General features: G+C 33.4%; 3 protein-coding genes and 1 pseudogene across 5 annotated transcripts; 2 read left to right on the top strand and 2 right to left on the bottom strand.

Annotated features, from left to right (window-relative positions):
* The first annotated feature begins 864 nt into the window (after positions 1-864).
* Positions 865-1990, top strand: LOC145592917 (uncharacterized). 2 transcript variants are annotated; one of them, XM_081649438.1, is made up of 3 exons: positions 865-1096; positions 1202-1420; positions 1579-1990. In XM_081649438.1, exons 1-3 carry the CDS (start codon positions 1043-1045, stop codon positions 1726-1728), a joined length of 423 nt encoding a protein of 140 aa, XP_081505564.1. In that variant the 5' UTR covers positions 865-1042; the 3' UTR covers positions 1729-1990. The 2 variants fall into 2 exon arrangements, with proteins under 2 accessions (XP_081505564.1, XP_081505565.1); XM_081649439.1 differs by having other exon boundaries at positions 1591-1990.
* A 2045-nt stretch (positions 1991-4035) lies between these two features.
* Positions 4036-7916, top strand: LOC145591363 (zinc finger CCCH domain-containing protein 30 pseudogene; annotated as a pseudogene). The gene is made up of 2 exons (XR_014102300.1): positions 4036-4405; positions 5159-7916. The product of XR_014102300.1 is annotated as a zinc finger CCCH domain-containing protein 30 pseudogene (transcript).
* Positions 7917-8892: 976 nt separating this feature from the next.
* LOC145592918 (protein DETOXIFICATION 43-like) lies at positions 8893-14377 on the bottom strand. Its single transcript, XM_081649440.1, has 14 exons — positions 14288-14377; positions 12361-12463; positions 12144-12265; positions 11736-12014; positions 11447-11637; positions 11169-11304; positions 10764-10860; positions 10579-10679; positions 10290-10453; positions 10072-10143; positions 9763-9879; positions 9579-9674; positions 9366-9487; positions 8893-9271 (listed from the first exon to the last, which is right to left on the bottom strand). The coding sequence occupies exons 2-14, from the start codon at positions 12447-12449 to the stop codon at positions 9217-9219; spliced, it is 1641 nt and encodes a 546-aa protein (XP_081505566.1). The 5' UTR covers positions 12450-12463; positions 14288-14377; the 3' UTR covers positions 8893-9216.
* Positions 14378-20506: 6129 nt separating this feature from the next.
* Positions 20507-23727, bottom strand: LOC145592919 (uncharacterized). Its single transcript, XM_081649441.1, has 3 exons — positions 22973-23727; positions 22060-22245; positions 20507-20936 (listed from the first exon to the last, which is right to left on the bottom strand). The coding sequence occupies exons 1-3, from the start codon at positions 23627-23629 to the stop codon at positions 20634-20636; spliced, it is 1146 nt and encodes a 381-aa protein (XP_081505567.1). The 5' UTR covers positions 23630-23727; the 3' UTR covers positions 20507-20633.
* Between the last annotated feature and the right edge of the window lie 1901 nt (positions 23728-25628).

Raw genomic sequence — 25628 nt, forward strand, 5'->3', positions numbered from 1 at the left:
ATTATATTAAATATTATTGGATTGGACGAGATTTCTGCAACATATTTACGTTTACTTCATGAAAATCAATATTGATTTTGATGGATATAAATAATAAATTTGTGTCGGAATTGAAGAAAAAGTAGTGGAATAGAAAGATCACACGTGAGCTTGAAATAAGAATAAAAATAAAAATAATTAGGATCTTGTTAAATGAGTGGCCGGGGCATCAGATAACTAATTACTTGTAATATATGCAGTATTACTTAAAATAGTATTATGCTTAAAATACATGTTAAAATTACGCATTTGATATTGATGTAGTTAAGTTATTTTATTTCAATGTTTCCACTTTAGCCTTTTTATCACTCCCTCCATCCTTTTATTAAATTTCTATTTTTAACATTTATTCCTCATGTAATAGAGAGAAATTAAATAAGAATCTATATGAAGGACGGAGGAAGTATTCCACGTTATTTAAAATGTGGATTCATTTGTTAGCTTTTGGCATAAAAATTAGATCTTGTACAGAATCAAGATGACGAAAAAGGCAACCCCAAAGTCCAATGGATAAGTTAAAATAATTGGATCGATCCATACAGATACGGCCCCTCAAGACCCATACCCAAATATCAAATCTGTACATATCCTGTTAAAAGGAGAGGGTACACTCTGATCCATTAAAATTATTTTATTATTATTATTATTTCTTGTGGAAAATTAAAATAATTGTATTTTGTAATAATAATAATAATCAGCTTCTCACTTACGTGGCTTCGTAAGAAGGAAGATAGCTGTCTATAAAGACGCGTGGCAATTCGTCCTTAATTGAGATAATTCTATGTAAATCTAATCTACTACTATGAGCTGCTATTGCTACTAATCCCTTCATTTTCTATACAAATAATATCTACACTACTAAGCTTACCTTATTCCTCAAAAACTTGTAAACTTAAAACACCATATCATATAAAGATTTTGAACAATCTTTGATTAGCTTCTATAATTATAATTTATCTCAAAGTAACCAACTTTGTTAGTTAATTGAAGCTACGTAATAATAATGGCAGTCACTCAACAGCCTATTCTTTCTAGGCTTGACCGTCTTGATAATTTGGTATGTACTCGTTTAATTAACCATATATGTGTTTTTATATGAGTTACATACGAATTATACTACTTGTACTTGTTTTTATTAATTTGGTACGTTGTTTCTTATTAGATGAGGCATTTGGAGAACCTAAGAGGGTCTAACCGATCTCTAAAGAGTTCATCACCATCCACACCATCAAGTGGCACTCGTACAAGCGATGTCGAATTCTTTTCGCCTAGGAGCCTTGACAAGTTACATTGCCGTCCCATTGATGATGTTATTGTCGAAACCGAGCACAAAGGTACCCTCCTTGACAGGGTTTCCCTCATCGAACACCGCCTTCTCAAGGTATATGTAATTCCAAATTTTGCGTTGTTTGACTATTGTTTTATAATTAACAAAGGACCAACTCAACAAAAAGCTTAAGCGGGTGGTTGGGTCCAGGAATATATTTTATACTCTTATTAATAATTAAGTAAAGAGGAACTGATAGTGATAACTTTCAGTTATGCATGCAGCTTGAAGAAGAAATGGAGAGCGAAAAGCAAGAGAAAGATCGAGAGGAGAAGTCTTCACATAGTCATAAGAAAGTCGGGTTGAAGCAATTTGTGAAATCTTGTGTTAAAGGAAGCAAGAACAAGTCCAATAATAAATAATTACTACTACTAATCTCGTTTTACTAGGGATGTTAGTACGTAATTATTAATTGTATTTATTAGTGCAACCAAAGGGGTCTTAGTTTTTCTGTTGTTTTTAAATTTCTGTTTGTAATGTTTGGATCTTCTCAACCTTCCTTTTTACTGTAATATATTATTTGTTGAAAGGAATCTTTTGAAGCTTCTTCTTCAATGCGTGTAACAATATTGGATAATATGTACGAGTATATAGTATATGGTGGGCATCATTCTGCTTCTTTAATTTGGCTTCACGTACCTTTTAGATTTGTTTTTGTTTTTACGTTTACAATTTTTAAATTAGATCCAATCCGTCTCAAAAATCAAAATTATCGTCTTGAAATCACAAATAAATTATTTAGGGTCTGTTCTCTTTAGCTTATTTTCAGTTCAACTCTAATAAGTTCAGTTCAATTTAATTCTTATCTTAATTTCCTTCTCTCATAAAATATTCAATTCAACTTCAGTAAGTTCAGTTTAGTTTAACTCAGTTTAGTCAATCAGAACAGACTCTTAGACCTCCTCTTCAAAGGTTGTTTTAAACTACCACATGGAAGAGGTATGTTGAAAGGCGGATCTATATGGAAGAGGTATGTTGGAAGTCAGATCTTGCCCGTTCAAAATAATGGTCATAGATTTGCAAAGCTGAGTTTAATTAGTATGATTCGATTTGGTTTGTATTGTTAGATTTTTAGCTACTCCACCAGGCCATGAGATGGGGTAAACATCCAAACTATGTATAGACTTGTTGCAATTAAGATAAAAACTTAAAGTTAAACAAATGAAAAAGGTCAAAATTAGTCTAATTTTCAAACAAATTATATTAGAAATTTGATTATTATATACCTAAACAGCTATTTTGAACAAATTATACTAGAAATTTGACTATTATATATCCGAACAGTTAAAAAATAATTAAAATGTGTAGACTACTCCGTATTTTAATATGTGTGAACTACTCCGTATTTTAAAATGGGTAGAAACATTTGGGTTCACATACAAATTATTTTATTATAAACCATCCACTTCGTAATAGATAATATTATGATGTGTATTGAATAACAAGTTTTGTGTGTGTCCAATTACATGGTGTGACAAGAAGTGATCATAGGCTGACCGGTTCGAAGGAAAAGAAAGCCACTTATGTTTGCCTGGGTTGGTTCGGGCTGAAAATGCGTGTTCAAAACCAATAGTGTTAGATCGGGCCCAGCAAACTATTTGAGCCGGTTCAAAAATTTAACTAAAGTACTTTATCAAATTTGGGCCACGATTAAAACCCACCCAAATTTGGGCCGAGTCAGGCCAAGCAAACTTGATCGCTGCTACTGTGACAACTGACAATATTTGTCTTTACTTTACCAATTGTTTGTTGGTGAAATGGTGATTGGGGTTGCACTTGGTAGAAAGGACCTGTATTCGATCCCCCGCTACAATAATTGAAAGGGAACTGAAACCTAACCACTTAAAATTAATCCCCGAATCCGAATTAGTCCAAAGGGTGAATTGGGTAAGACACCAAAAAAACAATATTTGTCTTTAAAAATAATACTTATTCATTTTATTAGCTACTGGAGTAAGAGAGTGGGGGATAGATCAAGTGGTCCGTAAATGGAAAAAAAATTAATCGATTTCAAAAAAAAAAAAAAAAAAAAAAATCAATCTGCAAAAAATTATATTAAACAAAAATTCAATTGCTTGAATTAAGTCTAAAAATATTAAATTAAGAGTATATTATTTATTTTTGAGTATAGAATCCATCAATTAATACATGTTCTAAATTTTCAGTCAATGAAATAATTTATACAATCGAAATTATCTTTCAACTTAATTTATGAATAATACGGAATTACGGAGTATATATTTAATATTGTTTAATTTTAAATTTCACATTAGTATTGATGTTCATGTGTCAATGATGAAATATTGTCAATGAAATTTCATTAGTTGGGATAACGAGCTCAATTGTCTAGCTTCTTCATTTTTATATCTGCGGATGTTTAACATTTTTTTCCATTGTATACATGTAACAAAAGCATATTAAATAGTTAAAATATATAATTTTATAAACTATCGCATGCATCAAATGTATATAGAGCTTAAAGGCCAGTTACTTATATGTAAATTGCGAGTGCATATAAAAATTTGTGTTATTTAATTTTCTTTTTTCTACCAATCTTGAAAATTTCTGATATACGGAGTATTCAATTGTAAAAATACCCTTCAAAAATCGATAAAGACGAAAAAAAAAACCATTAAAAAAGAGCAGGCTTAAGAGCAAAACATGTATGCTTGTAACTAGTGTGAGTTGACTCTTTCACGAAACATACTTGGTAGAAATTTCATTTAAGCAGAATTTCTCCATAAATGTGAAATTTGGGATTTATTTCATTTGAATTTCATTAGAATTTGGAGGGCAAGAGGAGGGGAAGGGAGCACAGCAGAGCCGACCAGTATACTGGAGTAAAGTCTGGAGTTGCAGCTTCGTTTATCTCTCTTCTTTTCACACACATTCTCTCTTTCTCTCTCGTTTTCAATTCTTTCATGAATTGATTTACAGTAGATAGAGTTGAATCTATCATTTTTTATTTATTTAATCACATTGCTAATATCTTACTTAGGTTTCTGGATTGACTCATTTGTTCGATTTACTAATCTTTTGGTAAGTTTTCTAATTTTATTTGTTGTTTAATTGTTTGGGTTCTTGAGATCCATTGCTTTCAATTTCTGTATTGTCAATTCTTTTATAGTCACTCGTAAAAACATCAAATGCAAGCTTTGAAACTAATTTATAGCATACCATGTACTCAGTTTCACATTTTTTTAATTAAAGATTTTACCTTTGAAAAAAATGGGGTTGACATTTTGATTGAATAATTAAAAGAGACAGTTTTCTTAATTATCACTCTTTGTTTTCTTCATTTGTGTTATCAATTTGAGAATTATTGTACAGTATAATTGTTCATCTTCTACCTTTCCTTGTTGCAAATTGGTATGATGATATGATCACTAAAAAAGTTTTTTTTTTTTTTTTTTTTTTTTTTTTTTTTTTTTTTTTTTTTTTTTTTGGCTTGCAATTGATGATGCTTTGATTGTTTTAGGGTTTCTTGATTTTGATAAGTTTTATAGAAATCAAATTTTGAGACTGTGATTAAAATTTGTTTATTTGTTGAAGGGGGCATATTCACTATTGTGCAGATTGATTATTTAGGTTAAATAAAATTCTGGTCTTTGTTGATTGAATTAGATTTTCCTTAATTGTGAATGTCTTTTCTGCCTACCTACTGTACTTTGAGTTTAGATGCTGTGATTCTATATTAGTGGTTTGTAGGATATTTGATTTTGTGAGCATCTGATTTCTGATTATTTGGGTATCTTATCTGATGGAATTTTCTTATCTTGTTGGGTATTCTAGTTGTGTCTATTAAACTATGTGTGGTTGTCCGGATCGAACAAACACCACGGTTGATTCCGAGCAATCTCCTCCTCAACACAATTCCAACACAACCATGAAGGAACCCAACCATGTTTTTGCTGAGTCAGAAAACTGTTTTTCCAACATACTAGAGATTGCTGCCAATGATGATGTTCAAGGGTTCAATAAGATCTTAGAGCATGATGCTTCTGCGTTATGTCAAGCTGGTTTATGGTATGGCCGGCAGATGGGCTCTAGGCAAATGGTTCTTGAGCATCGAACACCCCTCATGGTTGCTGCTACTTATGGAAGCTTGGATGTTTTGAAGCTAATACTTGCTCAACCTGGGGTTGATGTCAACTTTTCGGACATCCCAGACAAGAGTACTGCCCTGCACTGTGCAGCTTCTGGTGGATCAGTTGATGCTGATGAAGTTGTGAAGCTGCTGCTGGAATCTGGAGCAGATGCCAATGCGTTGGATATGAATGGTCATCGCCCGTTCGATATTATTGTTGTCCCTCCCAAACTCCCTAGCAAAAGAGTTTCATTAGAATACCTCCTTGCAAGTAATGATTCTCACAGGTCCATTATTGGGCCTAAGCTGCGTGTATCGGTTAGGAGTTCGGGTACTAGCTCCCCACCTCTGTCTTCATCACCCGGGAACGACTCATCGTCTTGTCCATCAGATTCAATGTTATCGCCAAAGATCCTGAAGTCATCAGATCATTCTATTAACCAGCCACCAGAAAAGAAAGAATACCCCATTGACCCTTCTCTTCCTGACATAAAGAACAGCATCTATGCAACTGATGAATTCCGTATGTTCTCTTTTAAGGTCCGGCATTGCTCTCGTGCATACTCCCATGATTGGACTGAGTGCCCTTTTGTTCATCCGGGAGAAAATGCACGACGAAGGGATCCAAGGAGTTATAATTATAGTTGTGTTCCTTGTCCTGAGTTTCGGAAGGGCACATGTAGAAGGGGCGACTTGTGTGAATATGCTCATGGGGTATTTGAGTGCTGGCTTCATCCTGCCCAATACAGAACAAGGCTATGCAAGGATGGGACAAGCTGCAATCGAAGGGTGTGTTTTTTTGCCCATCTCCCTGAGGAGCTAAGGCCACTTTATGTGTCGACAGGCTCAGCTGCACCTTCACCTCGTGCATCGGCCTCTGCTGCCACTGTCATGGACATGGCAGCTGCAATGAATCTCTTTTCGGGTTCCCCGTCAGCTATCTCAGCTATGTCACCATCGCCATTTTCTCCGCAGTGCATGTCACCTCCCACCAACGCCTGCTCAAATTCTCCTTTGCCCCCTCAACAAAATTTTCCTCCACTTCATCTTCCTGGAAGCAACCTTCAATCAAGTCGTTTGAGATCTTCACTTAGTGCCAGAGACATTCCACCTGAGGACTATAATATGCTATGTGATTTTGATGTACAGCAGCATTTGTTGGATGACCACATGGCTAGTTTTTCACAGCAACGGTCGAACCCTTCTTCCATGATGCGTGGTGTTCGAACAAAGACGTTAACTCCTTCTAACCTGGAGGAGCTACTTTGCTCTGAGATTGCCTCATCTCCTCGTTATTCTGACCAGGCAGCAGCTTCTGTTTTCTCCCCAACCCACAAGTCTGTGCTACTCAATCAGTTCCAACATCAGCAGAGTTTTTTGGCACCTATTAACACATCAAATATTTACTCACCCAAGAGTGTTGAGCATCCCTTGTTACATGCATCTTCTTTCAATGTCTCTTCTCCGGGAAGGATGTCCCCACAAAGTGTTGAACCTATCTCACCAATGAGTGCTAGACTTTCTGCTTTGGCACTTCGCGAGCACCAACAGCAGCAGCAGCAGCAACAGCTGCGCAGCTTTAGTTCTAGAGAGTTTGGAATCAAACACACATCCTCTTTGGTCGGATCTCCAGTCAATTCCTGGTCAAATTGGGGATCACCGAATGGGAAGGTGGATTGGTCAATTAATGGTGGAGGTGATGAAATGGGTCAATTGAGGAGATCGTCTTCATTTGAGCTTGGGAACAATGGAGAAGAACCAGACCTCTCTTGGGTCCAGTCCCTGGTAAAGGAATCTCCCCCTGAGATGGAAGAAAAACATGTTGCCGCTGTTTCTGGTGCTATTTCATCTGGTGAGGGGTTGGCTACTAAAACGTCAAAGGATCCAACGGATTATTCTGTAGTAGGTGCATGGCTAGAGCATATGCAGCTTGATCAGATTGTAACCCAGTAAGATACTCTTCTATCTTCTTTTTTGCTCTTGATTGAGGTAGAAAGAACTAGTGTAGTATATATTATAAACCTTTATTTGGAGAATTTTTTCCCCATATATTATTTTGGTGTAGTTGGGATTCATGAAGTATTTTGGTTATTAGTCATTTATTGTTATAGCCAAGTGGGACGAAAGCACTTTTAGCTGGGTGTACAGCAAGTGAACCCGACTCAGGAATGATCTTCCCAAGCCCTTTGGAGTGTAGGACTAATTTTCCTTACATTTTTTTGACGTAGAAATTACCTAAATTGAGTGGAAGAATTGGAGTTCAGAATCCTTGTTTCTTTATTATTGGTTGATGGTTATTAAGCAAGAAGGGTTAGAGGTTCTTTTGGTCCTGTTATGTCATATTTTGAGCAAGTGCCTTATCGTGTATAATATTTGAAACGATCTTGTAATTGGAAACTTAACTCTTGATTATGTAAAACTATAAATTATTATTTCAATAAATTCACATACATTTGAAGGTGATATTTGTTTTTCTATTGCATTTGTTTGATTTGTTGGCAATGTGTTATTGAGAGATGAACCTACCATAACTTTTGTTCGAAATTTATTACAAAAACCATGGTACTACGAATTTATCAGACGTCATTTAGCTTTTGTTAGCTTGGCTTGGATCCCTTTCCTGATAACCGTAGCCGAAATCACCCTTAGGAGTATCTGTCAAGTAGCCCTCATCATCCAAGCAGATATATGAATAATTTTTTTTATTTAAAAGTAGTTTTAAGATGGATGTGAATCATGTGATGCTCTCTGCTATGCCAATCAAAAACTTGGGAGGTTCTCTATCTGAGATTAGGGTGGTTGATCAAAGAATTTATCTGAGATTAACTGTTGGTTCAATTGATAGTGGTGGTTTAATTTGGTGATGTGTCGTGATCGAAGTTTGCTCGAAGTATTAGGTGATGACAACTTGTTTAATTATTAAGTAATCATGCTCTAATCATTGTATCTTATTCTTTAATTGGTGCTCTAATAATGGATCAGATTCTTCGGAAAGAATAAATGATGATTGGATTTGTGCTGATGCATATAACCGTTTGTGAAGTTGTTTAACAATAGGAATTATTGTTTCAGTTTTGTTCCCATGTTTCTGTTGCGGCCGTTGCGGCTCATGTAATGTTTCATGTTGCACATGGTCGTAATCGGGGCAAATAATTTACAATTAACAATGTGTTTATAACACAAATATACGTGCCACTTGTCTTTACACTCTTGATGGTTGTTAACGGATCATCTCAACTATCATTGTCCTGATAAAGTCTTATATGAAACGATCTCTCAATAATTCATTTAGAAATTGGCATGCTTTCACATTCGTTTTTGACTTTTCAAGTTTTCATTTTGGCTAGATAATATTTTTTGTCTGATAATTGAGCAAGTTCTGCATTTTGATCCCCTGTTTTGTGAATAAAAAAGCAAGAATATGGAAACCAGAAAAAATTGCACCACACTTTCATTTATCAAAGATACAATTACACGCTGTGCACTTGTGCTATCCACTTTTATGTTTTGATGAATTATTGTACTACTACAACTAATGGCACTAATTTGAGAGGGATCCCTCAAGCAGGGATAGAATGGGATAGGCTAGGATAGGCGAGGCGAGCTATATATTCAGCCCTCTACGTCTCCAAAAAATGTGCAGAGAGCGTAACTTGTACTGTCAAGAAAGATGAATGATGGTAATTTCGGTAATAGTAATGACTAGTGAGCACGTTGGTTGCTCGGAGATACGATTGCCATTATTGAAAGGAGATAAGACTCATCAAAAATAAGATCCACTTCTTAGAAAGCGCCATGGTCCGGTTCCAGTTCCCATCCTACAAATGTTTATCCAACATAGCATGTCGTGTTAACCATAATTGCACAGTTAGCTAATAAGCAATGTAACAATATCATTAGGAGAACTATTACCTCCAAATTCCAGCAAATGTACGTAGACCCATGTAGATAGTCAATGCACTCCAGATGCCTATAAACCCATAGCTGTTGTATAGCAGAAATAGTGATCCAATGCTTGCGATAGCGACCAGAACCTATAGAGACGAAGATTTCAGTTTGTCAGGTTAAGATTTCCTGTAGAAAACTGTGCCTTATTCTAGTAAATCTTAGAACTTGGAAACTTGCCATGGAGTACGCAGAATAAGCAAAATCTGATGCCCCGAAGTTCACACCATCAAATACAAATGATAAGGAATTTATTGGTTGTGTAGCTGCAACAAACTGATGAGAAAACAAACTACATGTCAGATTGTAGAACATAGATTACAGTTTGTAAAGGAGTTTTGGTAGTGAAAGAATCAAGTATTACCGGCACACCAATGCTGATGAGATGAAGAACTCTCTTGTCGGATGTAAAGATACCATCTCCAAACTGCAAACCGAGTCCAACAACAACAGCCAATCCCAACCCAAGAACAAAGCTCATCTGCAGTGAACCAGTGGGAAAGGTCAATATTTGGACAGTGTACACCTTCATGTATGAACATGAAGTCCTAAAGAAGTATAGCTGTATAGGAAGTAGATATCGGGGCTTTTCACTTTCTGAACAACTGACGTGTACATCAGCAACACATGAAGATAAGTCCTGGAGGAAAGAAGAAAACTCCCGGTGCCATACCTGTAATACCCTAGCAGCAGCAGCAGTTGCCTTCTCGTAATCCTTCTCAGCAAATGCACTAGCCAAAATTGCCTAAAATTGAACCCCAGATGAATGAAGCATAATTAGCTTTGCTGTAATGCTATTCAGTGTCGTAGCAAAGTATACATCTTGTGTTGCTTGATTAAAATGCAGAGTAAAAGAGCAAACAGTTGAAAGAAGTAAATCTGTTCTTTTACCTGACCAGCTACTGCCAAACCATCAGCCAAAAGTGATGAAGCCAACCATACTTGTAAGCAGATCTGAAATGCAGCCATCGGAGTTGCACCAAGCCTTGCAGCCAGAGAAGCGGCCAAGGTGACACAGAAAGTGACGGCTATAACCCTCGTGAACAAATATAAACCTGTCTTAAAGATGTCAGTAAATCATTCAATATAGGTAACCTGAAGAAGAAATCATTTGATTCTACCTTAGGTAACCTTAAGAAATGAAACAGAATATTAATAATAGAATTCAGTTTTTCCATACCGTTTTTGAGAAATCGACCTAATTGCAGAGCTTTTAAACTAGGAGGCAACAAATAAACTTCCCTCGTCAACCTCCATAAAAGTATAAATGACATTAGGTACCTATAAAACCAAGAAAATGTCTGAGATTGATAAACCATTATATTTGAAAAACAGGTTTAACAATTGCTTTAGATTGCAACGTACTGTGAGAGCACATGAGCAATAGCTGCACCACTGACACCCAAACGGCATGCAAAGATGAGGACTGCATCCAGTATGATATTTGCACCATCTGCTGCAACTGTAGACAATAACTCGAAAATGTAAAGGGAGAGTGAAGCAGAAAAGAGATAGAGTAACAATTCAAATCTGAGTAACTAAAAAATGTTTTCACTAACAGAATACGGATCATAATAACAACTGAAGCTAGAACCATAAGCATTAATCACCATTATTTCTTGCATATAACTCGGTTTATACTTTATACTACTGATGGAATTTGTACTACAATACAAAGAGTCATATATAGACTATATTCTTTGTTGCATATATTCCTGAATTTGAAGATAAGAGAAACTAAGCTGGAAAGGGGAAGAGAAGACTTTTTACCAGTAGCATAAAGGGGAGTTGTCGTATCTTTAAACCCTCGAAAAACACCTTGCATTGCTAATGAAAGAAGCACAGCAGGAGCACCAAAGGATCTCAATGTTAAGTATTTAAGAGCCGGTTTTAGCATTGGGGAATCCTGCAAATAGCCAAGAACAGAAATAGCTGAGCAGGAAATCATAATGATTGATGAAGACTATTAGACTAAGCAAATAGCCATTTATATACGAGGATAAGCAAACTAAGTGTAACAAAAAATGTTAAATGATGAGGACACTAACATGTTTTACACCCATGACTCCTAAAAGCATTTTAGCTCCAAAGACGAGGAATATGGTTTGACAAAGACCAAGGAACAATCCTAGAACAATTGCAGTAGAAGCTGATGGGATGTGCCGCTTGCCTACTACTTTAATTTTCTCAGGACTGCTGATCGAGACTTTCTTGGTTGTTTTAGTTACTCCCAGGTAATCTGAAAATTGTCAGAAACACAGATTTTATGTTAAATATATTCTAGAAGATATAGAATCTGGTTAGGCATATTGTAGCACAGTCTGATATAGTCAGGACCTTCTCCGGCAAGATGATCATCTTTGCTAATATTTGTAGCAGTACCCTCCTCTAGTTTCCCAAGTGTATCATCTTGGGGCATCATCTCTTTAGAGTCACCAGCCTCTGCAAGAGCCTCCTTTTGATTTTCGGCATCTTCTACTTCTGCATTCATTTTGCTCACTGTCTCTTCCTCAGCAACAAAAGAAGTTGTAATGCTGACAAGTGGGTAGATAGTAATTTTTGAAGCTTGGTTGAATATAGCTATTGAAACTCCAACAGCTGCAAGCTCCACAGCGCCTACACACACATTAAACCAGTACACCATATTAAGACATAGATATGTAACATACTCGATTTGCATGATGCATTATCTAAGGCATGTATGATTGCAATAATAAAAGAGAGACAAAGAAAACAAGGGCAGACCAATGTGGCCAATAAAGACGGTGTCAATGAGAGAGGCAACAGGATCAGCAGCTAAAGCCAAAGCAGCAGGGATTGCAATCCTTAATATTTCCAAACCCAATGAATCCATCTTGAACACACTCCTGCATGCATAAACATCAACATTATACATAAATTTTAAACATCTAATTATTTCTTTATTTTGCAGTTTGAATAGATTAAATTAAATAATACATACCTTGCATCTTTAAAGAACACCGAAAGTGGTATCTTCCATTTGTTGGTCTCAGCAGCAGGGAGATGTAATGAACCAGTACTATCAGCCATGGTTATATCACCAACTACACAATCAGAAAATTGCACCATTATTATATTTAATACAAATTATATATACATACTCCTTTTACTAGCTATATGTCTTAGCTTGTAAATTAAGATAGCAATGCATTTGGAAGTAAGTCACACTAACAAACTCATTAAGCCTGTTAAACGTTACTCGTATTACATTTACAGTGTATACTCAATGAACCAAGTCACATATCCCACAATAGTTACTTGAAGTTTATTCCAACAAATTTAATCAGTAGTTACGAGGCAACAGGAAATGGCGCAGCATGAGCATGACTACATTTTCTTAAAAAAAAAAAATGTTTCATATTAATTGCAACATTATTAATTTTTTATTATCTTTTCTTTATATTTTTCTACCTATGTAAAACTTACAAATGTTACAATCTTTCTATGTCTACTTGATTTTCATAATTTTTGTATTAAAATGATTTGTGACAATTAAAATGGGATAGAAGGAGTACATTTTTTTAATACTTGTATGTATTAGGATTTCTACAGCGTACCAAGGCATAATTTATACTTATATAATTGAAACTTTTTAAATTTCCACTACATTTTTTTTTAATCATAGATTCATTGTGTGACCCCTCTTATTAGTAGATATAGCACTAATTATATATCACTAGCCACACAGTAATGACAATTAGTGTAATTGTACCAAAAAAAGTGGTCTAATTGTACAATTATGAAGTACTAATGATGTTATCAATAAGAGTCGTTCTTGGTACACTAAGAATACCACTATAATCGTTCTTTCTCACAATCTCACGTGCCACCTTTCTCCACGGCCCTCTGTAACCTTAAACTTCCCTCTCTTCTAGACTTTCTTCCTTCCTTTCTTCTCGACACATTACTCCATCCTCGGTTATATTTATTTATCTTTTTCTTTTTTTTTTTTTTTTTTTTTTTTTTTAGATTAGTACTTTCGTTTTGCTTCATCCTAAAAATATACGAAGTAAATATAATTGTACCTTACGGGTATGTGCCTAGAACGACTCACGAATCACGACCTTGGTACATTAACAACATTGTCTATGTTATTTAGTATGATGTAGAGTACCCCAAAAAAAGGCCCGATTCATGGGATTGTAAAGTACTAAAGTGCATGCATATATGTGTCTATAGTATTGGCCCAAGTAAAGCTAAGGTTAAACCAAAAAAAAAAAAAAAAAAAAAAAAAAAAAAAAGTAAAGCTAAGGTTGGAGTGTTACGTATTAGTCTATTTTTATAGGACGACATCTATTGAAAGTGAGTTAGTTTTACACGCTTTTCTTCCTAATTTGCTTTATTCAGCAATACATTGATTAAACTTTTTTTTAAGAATGAACATCCATCTCATACTTGAAGAATAAAGATCCATCTCATAAATTGCATGTATACTTTTACTTTAAAGATCCTAGCTTAGCTAAGCTAATAATATGTGGTGAAATGAGAGATCACTCCATCCCTTTCTCATTGATAATGACTAATAAGAGTATATACGTACAATGTACTTAAGCTATGTAGCTAAAGATTTACATCAATAATAAACGCGTTAGGAATTTCCCTTGTAACAAGAACTTCCTCATGTTTTTTTTTTTTTTTTTCGCACCCTTTAATTATTCTTATATATACAATATGATTATTCATGGAAGAAATAATCACATACGAAGTACTTCGTATATTTTAAAAGAGGAGGCCATGGACCATGGTGCAATCATTGGTTGATCATATTTATCTATCAAGTAACATTGAACAATATAGTATGAATGAAGTTAGATTTATTTATCAGAAATAAAACAGAAATAGAAATAGAAAAATGCGGAATAGTTTACCTGAGAAGAATTGAAGCTGAAAGACTAGTGTATTGGGTTGGAGAGAGAGAGAGAGCAGAGGAAGTAAGGTGTTATTTGTTCTGTTTTGTTGGTGACATAATAAGTAAATAAACGCAAGTTTGCGTTCTGTTTTATAGCCCACTCCATCTTTTCATTTTTTTGTCATTTTCTCATAACACACATTTCTTTTCCATCCCCATCTATTTAGTGGACCACGCCTTCCATTCCATTACTTAAATTATGTTACCATTGATATATGATTGCATATAAGCTATAATTGGTAATAAACCGTCGTATTAAGTTAAATCAAACATTAATTACATCAATTGATGCGTGATTTTAATTTGTTGTACACTTTCAAATTACTACGTATACTAAATGCTTATTATATAGGACTGTACATGTATCATTACCCGGTCCTTGTCACGTACTATTATTATTAACAATTGTATTAGCAGGAACGGAGCTCCTTCCCTTGAGGGCCTAAAGACCCCTGTCATGAATGTCAAGCTTTGAGGATTATATGGTTAAGGCTTTAACTGCGTGCTAATAAAGTAATGCAAGTCTGCAATCCAATAAAACAAATCCCAAGTCTTTAATTAAAGTTACAAGTAATTACATTTCTCAAAGTAATTACTTGCGGAGTTAGCAATGCAACTAATTCAATGGATACATTATATTAATTTTTATCATTTCTTTATTTATTTCTTGTTGTAACTTTGCTACATCTAGTTTTTAAAACTTGTAAATTGACTTTTGGTAGTTGGTACAGTGGTGATTGGGGCTGCACTAGATAGGGAGGATCGCGTGTTCGATCCTTTACAACAAAAATTAGGAGGGGATTGGAACCTAACCACCAAGAATTGAGTCTGAATCCGGATTACCACAAAAGGTGAATTGATAGAAAAAAAAATATATTTATAAAACTTATATGGCTAATATACATAAATTTTGACTTTTTGCAAGAATAATGTAAATGAGTAAATAAAAATTGAAACATTAGGAGGATTATTCTGGCTTCATTTCTACTCAGTTAATTTTAATTTAGTATGAAAAAAAAAACCGCACTAATTTGCCGATAACAACATGAAGCATGCATGCTATGTGCACCACCACTTAGTTGCTTACAAGCCATACGCCCATAAGTACAGTTAGCTAGCACCATTATAATTTAAGTTTAATAAGATACTAAATATGTACAAGTATGTAATTATGTATACATTTATCTTAGTTAATTATGTAATCTATATTTTAGTAAGAACATTGTTGAAAACATTGGTTCAACTTCTTTTCCTTGTATGCTTTCTAATCCAATTAAATTTCACTTTAAGGTGAGCTAACAATTTTAATTTCCCAACTTTTCCCTAAAGTGGGCTGTGTTGGATTCCCAATACTTCCCTATTTGTTACTATAGTGGACTATCACCATTATGACATTATGACCTAATTTCACTTGCTTAATTAATTAGCTTCTCTATTTTTATGATCATAAGTATTGTACATATGTAGTGTACACCTTAATGTTGTTAGCTTATTAGCCCTATTCTTTTGAGCTGCTCAACCCTGCTAAAATATGCTCTATTGACTCAATCTGCTCTTCTCTATTTGTCCAGAAAATCAAAAGAATAGGGCATTACTCTATACATTTTATGGATTTGATGAGAGAGATTGAAAGAATGGAGCATTGAGAGATGCCTTTCATTCTTATGTTGGCTTGTGCAGTGCTTCATCATATTCTGCTATTTTCGTTACAAAGATATTTACCTTTGCCTGTGCTTCATCAAATCAGATTCTCCAACACTTAAATCCTAAAATTGGAAAACTTTGTATTAAAAATTGGTTTAGATAGGATAGTATCCAATCACACCCACCCACATAGACTCACTTGGTAAGAGACTCACCTAATCTTAAGTTCAAATCCTACCAAGTGAGGGTATTTGGAGGTTGGAATTTCCTTACCTTAACCTCAGACTCTTATATATATAATTGGTATAATAAAAATATACTCCCTTTAATAATTAAGGTAAGATAGATGCATGTAAATAAATGAGATTGCTTACATGAAATACAAGCTGGCGGCAAAATTGGAATTACGTACCAAAGTACGAACATGTTTCAACAACTTATAGTTACAAGTCCTACAACCTATATCAACGTAATAGGATAGCTAGCCTGGAGTATGCAGCGTAGTAATAGACAGTTTCACATGCATGCAATCCTGCATTTGGCTACTATTTAATTAGGACACTTGGGTTATTCCATCTGTTTTCATTGATCTCGATCTTGAACTTATCCTATCAAGGCCTAATTATTTTAGCCATCTACGCAGTACGTACAGATGTTCTTTTGGTAGTATGCGAAAGTTTTGCGTAACACCGGATTCACCGTGATCCAATATATTAATAATCTAATATTTGGCTACATTAATAATATAATATCTGACATTTATAATCTAATCATTTTAATGTCAAATATTAAACGATTAAATATCAGATATTAGATTATTAATCTCAGATATATTAGACTCAGTGTGAGTCCGACTTACCTTTTTTTTTTTTGTTGGTGGTATATTGTATACATAACACAATATCCGTTTTTAAATTTTCAATTCACTTACTATGCAATTTATGTGATCAAAATAAAATAACTGTGATCACATTTGATAATTTATACAAGCATAAAAGAAACAAATTAGTATTAAAAATTTCATTAGATATGTCTCAATGTAAATCTATCAAGTGATCAAGTTTAATAATTATGAGTAAAATTAAAATAAAGAAAGTATATATATTAGCTTTTAATTAATTATAATTGCAATTTAATTGCTTGCGTGATTTTTTAAAGAAATATTCAATCACCTTTAGCATGTATTATTGTAGTTGATGGGTGATTAGTTTACCCTGTATGGCAGGTGGAGTTTACTTAGCTAAATCCTTATATTTTAATGTGGTAAAAAGAAAACTTTGTAATTAAAGATGAGCTGAAATGTGCTTAAAAATATTGATAAGTGCTCGAACACTTATATGGAAAATGGAAACAGCACTAACAAAAACAACAGAGTATCAGGCAACTTATAATGGTTTGCCTATACATGTTGGAGTTATATTAATTAATACATTAATATTATAAATAATACTATCTCCGTTTTAGATGAGTTGACACGTTTTGAATTTAGCATTATTTACACACCTCCCTTTTGACCATGTTTTGTGATTTATATGTAAGGAAAATATAGTCAAGTGAGATCTTGTTAGATTCGTTACAATGTATATTTTCAATTTTTCATAATATCAACTTTTTATAATTTTTACTTATCGGTAATTAAAGATATTAATGATTTAATTTATGCATTGGCAAACGTGATTAAAGAAACGTGTCAACTAAAAGAAATGGCGGAAGTATAATATAGCGAGATAAGTGCCCTTCATTTTCATTCCATGTATGTAGGCAAATAAACACATTCGTCATCATGCACTTTTTCACTATGCATCACACTATCACCTTGCTAGCTACTCAATGTGGAACATTAAGGTATGGTAAATACACCGATTTATACTTCCTCCGTCCGTTCTCAAAACTTCGACCCTTTTGACCTAATTTTAGTCCTAAAATGTTCGATCCATTTGCATTAAAATACCCACCAATTTACAACAATATTTGTGCAAAATTAGCTTCCCCATATAAAATTTTGTTTTTTCATGTATTTTTAATACTTTATCTCTCTATATTTTTACAAACTCCATGTAAATTTATCTTTCTAATATGTTTTTATTTCTTTTTATTTAAATTTCTTAATAACCGCGAAATCAACCCAAAAGGGTCGAAGTTTTGAAGACGAAGCGAGTAATAATATTAAAAACTATGAAACGCGCGAATTTAACAATTAGTCAAATCAATTCAACCAAGTTATTAGTATAATACGTACGAGTGGTTAACAATTGATTGCCAAACAATCTTGAATTAATTTTTTTTTATACTGTATCTTTTTTATTATTTAACCGTGTTATTATTTAAATTCCAATGTATCCAACACTGATTCTCAAAATGAAAGACATATTATTGTAGCTTTGTATATATTGTCAAAATAATCAAAGATAGGTTATTGTATTGTCCTGAAATGCATGCAATATGCGACTTTAAATAATTGCAAAGTAGTATCCAACAATTGCATGCATGGATTGCATGCATGCAAAATAATAATGTTGCATTCGATCTGTATGTAAACTCCAATGGTTGTATATATATCCTTGGTATATTATCTAAGCTAAGGATATACCTTCATGTATTTTGTCCCAATGCTTTAGCTCTCTTCTTTTTTATCCCACGCACGGCTATTCAACATAATTTAATGTGTAATTATAAATATACTTTGAAGCAAAAAAATTATGTTTGTATAAGTATTTATAAGGTTAATAGAGTATATAAACGGGTTCGGAGGGAGGTGTTTACAGCTTCAAGGTAATTAATGAACCTTGTTACCTGACTCTATTAGATACATACAAAACTTAAACCCGGCCTCTAATATAAGAAATTGGATATAACGATCGCATATTGAAATTGGATTATTATAAGTATATTTCTTGTCATAATAAGCAATAAATCAATTTTAATTTCATTATAGATATACGAAAGTATCCGAGTAATAATAATAAAAACTACTCCTTCTGTCCCTAAATTACATACCTACTTTTCTCGGATATTCGGTATACTCGGTATAGATACATACATCCCTACTTCTAACATTTATTCCCCATAATTTTAATTTCATGATGCTTAGTAAGTGGGAGGGAATGAATGGAGTGTGGAGAAAGAGCCAAAAGCAATTAAAACAAAGAGGGTAGTTGTAAATCAATAGAAGTGGCCGTGGTCCTCTACAATACAACGTGCTTTTATTTCATCGATCAACATTCAATATCTATCATTCAAAATAATTACTACTCCATATCATACATAGATTTATTATTATGGAGTATATTTTAGTAATAATCATCAAGTTAAGTTTGCTAAGTGCCGTTAGTTAAAGGAGGGTACTTCTTGAGGTTCAATCCTCACTAGGAATAGTTTGGAATGGAGCTGAGATTTCTATAACTTTTTCAATCCCCCACTCCTCTAGATTATTTAGCTTGTTAACTCAAGTCAGATTTAGTGATTTACTCATGAAGAATTCTGACATGATAAACAACATCATAAACTGCATAATTATTAAAACATTATGATAATCATATTTCAATAGCTTACTGTAAAATATAATTAATCAGTTAGTGGATATTTCAAATTCTTGGACTATCTCTATCTATGTGGGGTTAATGCTGTCTTCCACCTCAAAATCCTTTATATTTTTATTATTTAGGCAAATTTCCAACTTCATAGACTCATAACACATTAATTTATTTTATAAAATTAATTATAATAATATTGCATGCGTGTGTTTCGCATTCCTTTAGCCAACATGTCACCAGCTTTTTGTTGAAAATTGGAAATGGCGTGTGCCCTCCACATGGAAACCCTAAACAATTCATATTGACGTGTATCATCTGTTCACTACCTAGCTAGTGCACCAAACACTACGCCATTTTATGTATATTCAAGAAAGATACTGCCTGATTATATTATAATAATCTCATCATAAAACGATAAAATATGTTATTTATCATCCAACAAATACACTATGTACAAAACAGGTTAATTCGCAAGCAATTAGCTTGACAAAGTTCGTTTTTTAAGTCAATTGCTAAAGTAGTCTACTTATCTTTAATTAAATTTATTTGCTAATTAACTTTACACAATTAGGTACGTGTGTATTGTTTATATGAGTAATGATGCACAAATTGTGAAAGAAAGGAGGACAAAAATTAACATGAGTAACTAATAGTATACATGCACAATTACAGATATATGTGTGTATAGTTTTCTCAAAAATTTGTCAAGTGAGGTAGTTGAAAGCCTATCTTGAGAGGAAACAAGGATATTCTTTTGAAACATGGTTTTTTGATAATCGAGTTGTTCAGTTTTTTCAATTGGATTTCAATTTATGCTAAGAAGGCCCATACTAGAGAATTTAAAGGAAATTCCTCTTAGAATGAGCATGGTGATATTTGATACCTGGCCTCTCGGAGAACTAGTCAACTAGTATAGCCTCCTATCTTATTAATTACGCATTATATATGAAGAATCTATTTTATATAGAAGCAAGTAACTATCAAAATTATTAGTACGCAAAAACACAACATTATAATAGAGATTATATAATATACTACTTCCCATGCATTGATCATATTTTGGCGAGTTGAGATTACATTTTTGGCACATAAAGTTCATAATCTTAAGGAAATAAACATAAAACAAAATTAGGAAGTGAGAAGGTTGCAAGTGGTGTTTACAGAGTGAGTGAGAGTAGTGTGATGTTTTTGATCATTCAAATTACGCAGAAGCAATAAACAGTGAGCTTGATGATGGAAGTGGGACTGAATCAAGTTTTCAACCACTCTAATATAAGAGCTGAATTTGAGAGTGACAAACAAAGGGAGTCCTGTTTGTGAGTTTAGCATGTCTTCCATGTTTCTTCCACCTCCGTACATTGCCTTTGTCGTTGTCCCCACCGATACCGATATTTCCCTCCATTCTCGGCTCCGAACGTACATTTTTGCCCCCTTCATTCATCATCAATCATAAACCCGAAACAAATTTGATCATATTAATTACGGAATATTAATGCAAATAATTAATACTTCAAACACTTTTTATTTTTTACGCTTTCTCACAAAAATATTTTTAATATAAAGATTAAAAAGTGACGCAGGGATTAGCAATTAACTTATCATTCATCAAATCTGTATGATACTGTATTTAATATTGTAATTTCATTAGAAATGGACTTGAAAATTATTAGAATCCAACGCAACAATATTCTTTTATCTTGTTTATTATGAATAGATTATTGTTGAGTAAAACCCTATTCTTTTGAACTTATTTCAATTCAGTTCAACTCAGATCAGTCTAGCTTTTATATGATTATATATAACACTACGAGTATAATCCTGCGAAAAAAAATAAAATAAAAATGTAGTAGTATTGCAATCCAGATATTCAAGCACTGATTATTGAGTTGAAGTTGAAGTGATAGATTTGAAGGCCGGGTTGGAGTTAACACTTAATGATAAAGGGAAACATTGAACATATAGATGCATTCACCGACTAGTCGACTACATGAGTATGTACATGACTACTAATAGAGACCTTAGTGAAAGAGATCCACTTGTTTGGGTAATTCAGTAAACATAGCCAATCATTTCTTAGCCTTTTAAGTAGAGTGTATCAGCCCATTGATTGGCCCATAAGAAACCAATTTCTAATGAATCATTTTGTTAAGACTTTTTAATCCTATACTTCATTCACTACCAAGGAAACTTCAGATAATTTTAAACTCTTTCTTTGATTGATGAAATTAAAATTAGTTAATTGAAATTATGTACCTAATTTTAATTATTCCCTTCGTGTTTTGAAAATTGTTATACTTTGACTTTTTTCACTATTTACATATTGGTTTTGACTTGATTAATTTACTAATATTTATAAAAAAAAATAAATATTATTGTATAATACATTGTTGGGGATTCGTTATAAAGTATATTTTCAAATTATAAAATTTTTCTGTATGATTTTACTGACACATAATTAGATAAATTAATGGTCAAAGTCGTGTCTCAACATGCACATTTGGTCAAACTGTAACACTTATTAAAATAAAGAGGTGTAATTTGATGAAAAACTTACTTGAGACATGACGAATGGTACACGACCAAAGTAAACGTCGATGATTGGAGGCAAGATATGAAGACCAAACACTTTAGATCTGTTGTCAATTATAAGCGCCATTGAAAGGTTGCAACTCAAAAAGTTTGTGGCTACTCCAGTTAAATCAACTCCCTCCGTTAGCTCAAATTGGTTCACTCCTATCACCTGCATTTTGCATTAATAACCTATATAATTTATTCTTAATAAATCTTAAATAAACGAGCACGTTTGAAATTATAGTATACTTCTACAAGTACAAGTTTGAAATTTCTGAGAAATTTATGTGAACAAAGCTGAGGTTAAGGTCCACTCTCTAGTCCAAAATACTGATGTTTAAGGCCCATACTATGTGTCAAGGTTTCTGGTTTTTTTTTTTTTTTTTTTTTTAAAAAAAAAGGCCCAGTTCCATTACATGTAACATTGTATGTTCTATACTTCTATGTAAGTGATGTACTCTTAAGTCTTAACAATAATAACTAATAAAATACATGAATGCTATTAAGCTTTTTTACTTTTCTCAAAGAGGTCACTTAATTAACCTTTTTAAGTTGCCATTTAGTATTGAAAAATATAATTATTGTGCAAAAATCCAAATCTAAATGTATCATTTTAAAGCTAATTATAGATAGTACTACTTACTACGAGTTTATGCTTGAAAATATATCAAATTTAAGTGGTTTAATCTCCTATTCCAAGAAATTGATTTTTAAAATCAGTAGCGCTTAAAATAGTTGCACTTGTTTGAGAAAAAAGTGACAATATTCAATGGCACAAATGTGCTATTAAACCTAAACCCTAATTAGAAAATTAAGACGGAATTCCAAATAGCTAAAAAGAAACAGTTAGCCTAACATACATAGAAAAATACTGAAAAAAAAAAAAAAAAAGGTACCTTGACTGAAATATGGGGAGGAGGAGGCTTGGTTACGAGGTAGAAAACAAGCAAAGCAAGCATTGCACTAAGCAAGAACCTCCATAAAAGTTGTAACCCAATCCAAACATAAGAAGAGTATGTGTTGAATGAGAAATACTTCCAACACTTTCCTTCATCATAATCTATATTATACAACTCCTCTTCATCATCAGCTTTTCCCATTTGTTTAACACTCATAACAGGCACAACCACATCATTATTATTATTAATAATAATATTCGTCGTCTTTCCAGCTGAAGAACTGAGGATACCATTTGCTTGATCACAAGGTAGTACATTAGTCATCCTCATCATGTCATTCTGGTGGATGAAACAAGTGGTTGAAGCTCGAGAAGACGAGCAACGAGACAGATTGCCACTGAAGGTGCTGGTCCTAGCCACTATAGATGATGCATTGTGGTCTTGGTCGTTGAGAAGTGGTTTGGTAGGGTAACAATGATCTTCATCTTCTTCTTCGTTATAAGAAGGAAGTGATAAGAGTTGAGGGTTACGGCCAGACTCAGTACAAGTCGTCGTAGTGCTGTTAGCACGACGATGATGAGAGACTGATGATGGGCTTTGGACATAGTAGTTGCTACCATATTCTTCTTCTTCTTCTTCCATTTCCATCATCATTATTAACTATTACTGTATCGAATTCAAATTGGAGTTCACCCTTAAAGAGAGTAAGAGGCTAATAATAGTGACCTAAGTTATACTTGTATATATGTAGTAATTTTAGGACTACTATTATGGTTTTGCCCGTGACAAATATAAATATATTGTTGGATGGTCCAACGTGCTGCCTTTTATAACTATTGATAGTTGATACCATCAAAATTTCATGACTTTTTATTAAGGTGCATGGATTTGAGTGGGGTATTATGAATTATTGAGAGGGTGTGTACAACTAACCAATACCAAATTAATAATGTAGATTACATCATTTACAAAATCTATATTTATTACTTAACGTTACTATAAGATGATGTAGCTTGGTAATGAAGCTTTGCTTTACTTCAAATGGAATTTTGATTATTAAGTTTCTAATCATTATGTAAATTGCATATATTTTATAATCCTTATTTCTATTTATTAGACCATATACACAGATAAGCTAAGTTCTAACAATCAAAACAACAAAAATCTGAACGTTAATTAGGAAAGGAGAGAGACTTTAGATCCTAGCTAGCGCCTACCAAGTGAGGGTACTTGGGGGGAATGGATACTTTTGCCCTCCCCTCTACTTTCAAGTGTCTAGCCTGTAAATACTAGATTAAAAAAACCGTGAGGGTTGAAGTCTAATCAAAGTCCTTCTTACCATTAAAAAAAATTAGGAAAAGAGAGAGAACACAAACAAATTGAAGTAAATATGGGCATGATCAATGTGTAAATTGCTTGTGAGTTATATATATATATATATATATATATATATATATATATATATAACACAAATTTTTATATACGGCTTGTTGTATCGTGCGGTAGGGGTTACTTAAATTTCTCGGTCAGGGATTACTTGAGTTTTCGGGGTTACTTGAGTTTCTCGGTTAGGGGTTACTCGAGTTTCTCGATCAGGGGTTACTCGAGTCACAATGTTTTGTATGCGGCCTGACCGAGAAACTCGAGTAACCCCTGATTGAGAAACTCGAATAACCCCTGACTAAGTAACCCTTAACCGAGTGAACCTCTTGAGTAACCCATGTCCGAACCCCTCAAGTAACCCCTGACCGAGTAATTCAAGTAACCCCTGATTGAAAACTTAGGTAACTCCAAAAAAAAAAAACTCGAGTAAACTCTACCACATGGTGTGGCCTGCTACACCAAAAAGTTGTTGTGTATATAAATATATAATAATACTAGTGGATAAGCATTTTTATTCATATGATACGAAGTAACAAAGTACTCGCATATATTTAAGTTAATTTTGTCCTTGTATATATGAAGTACTCCGTAAGCTAGTTTATGTTTAATACGTAGTATAAGTTACTGTATAATCTTAAAATTTGTTAAGTTAATTTCCTCCTCGTATTCCCGGAAATTATGGATTTATGGGACATCTATGATCTATCCACAGCATAATTGGACACTCTCTTTTCTCTGTGCCCTAAGCTAGTGGCTAATAAATTATAGGTGCTAATAATAAAGCAGCATGTATTTCTTTACACCGAAATCTCTTTTTTTTTGCCTCAAGAATCATGGTCAACTTAATCACACTTTGTCCTTTAATTCGGACTCATTATGCGTAGTAATCATTCTTTCCTTTGTTTAATTAAATAAAAGGCTACCCACTTTTTGTACTAATTATATTGTTGTTTTTTTAGATAAAAGTTTACAAGAACACAATCTATATATATGTCAAATTATCAACGCATTCACATACACACTACCTTCGTTAATTATTATTTGTGAGATATAAAATATTTCAAAATTGCACATAATAATTAATGGAGGTAGTATATTGTTTACTAAATTCCGCCGTTATTATATTATTAAAAGAACACATACACCTGTATTAATCTCCAACTAAATATGATTCAATGGCTAGTTAATCTATGATAATAATGATGAACACAACATATATAGCTAGCTTCTTGTATGAAAAAGGAGTAGATGGATTGACATGCAATGCAAG

This window comes from Chenopodium album, chromosome 18 (assembly GCF_948465745.1).
Source record: "Chenopodium album chromosome 18, dcCheAlbu1.1, whole genome shotgun sequence".
NCBI classification, from domain to species: domain Eukaryota; kingdom Viridiplantae; phylum Streptophyta; class Magnoliopsida; order Caryophyllales; family Amaranthaceae; genus Chenopodium; species Chenopodium album.

Bases quoted from the DNA above. Each gene is read 5' to 3' on its own strand.
- LOC145592918 (XM_081649440.1), bottom strand. From the start codon at position 12,449: ATGGCTGATAGTACTGGTTCATTACATCTCCCTGCTGCTGAGACCAAC. The intron at 11,305-11,446 runs GTTAGTGTCCTC...GGCTATTTGCAG, and splicing joins GAGTCATGGGTGTAAAACAT to GATTCCCCAATGCTAAAACC. The intron at 10,144-10,289 runs GTAAAAGAACAG...GTTCAATTTTAG, and splicing joins GTTTGGCAGTAGCTGGTCAG to GCAATTTTGGCTAGTGCATT.
- LOC145592919 (XM_081649441.1), bottom strand. From the start codon at position 23,629: ATGATGATGGAAATGGAAGAAGAAGAAGAAGAATATGGTAGCAACTAC. The intron at 22,246-22,972 runs GTACCTTTTTTT...TGCAAAATGCAG, and splicing joins CTCCCCATATTTCAGTCAAG to GTGATAGGAGTGAACCAATT. The intron at 20,937-22,059 runs GTAAGTTTTTCA...TGATGAATGAAG, and splicing joins TACCATTCGTCATGTCTCAA to GGGGCAAAAATGTACGTTCG.
- LOC145592917 (XM_081649438.1), top strand. From the start codon at position 1,043: ATGGCAGTCACTCAACAGCCTATTCTTTCTAGGCTTGACCGTCTTGAT. The intron at 1,097-1,201 runs GTATGTACTCGT...GTTTCTTATTAG, and splicing joins TTGACCGTCTTGATAATTTG to ATGAGGCATTTGGAGAACCT. The intron at 1,421-1,578 runs GTATATGTAATT...GATAACTTTCAG, and splicing joins TCGAACACCGCCTTCTCAAG to TTATGCATGCAGCTTGAAGA.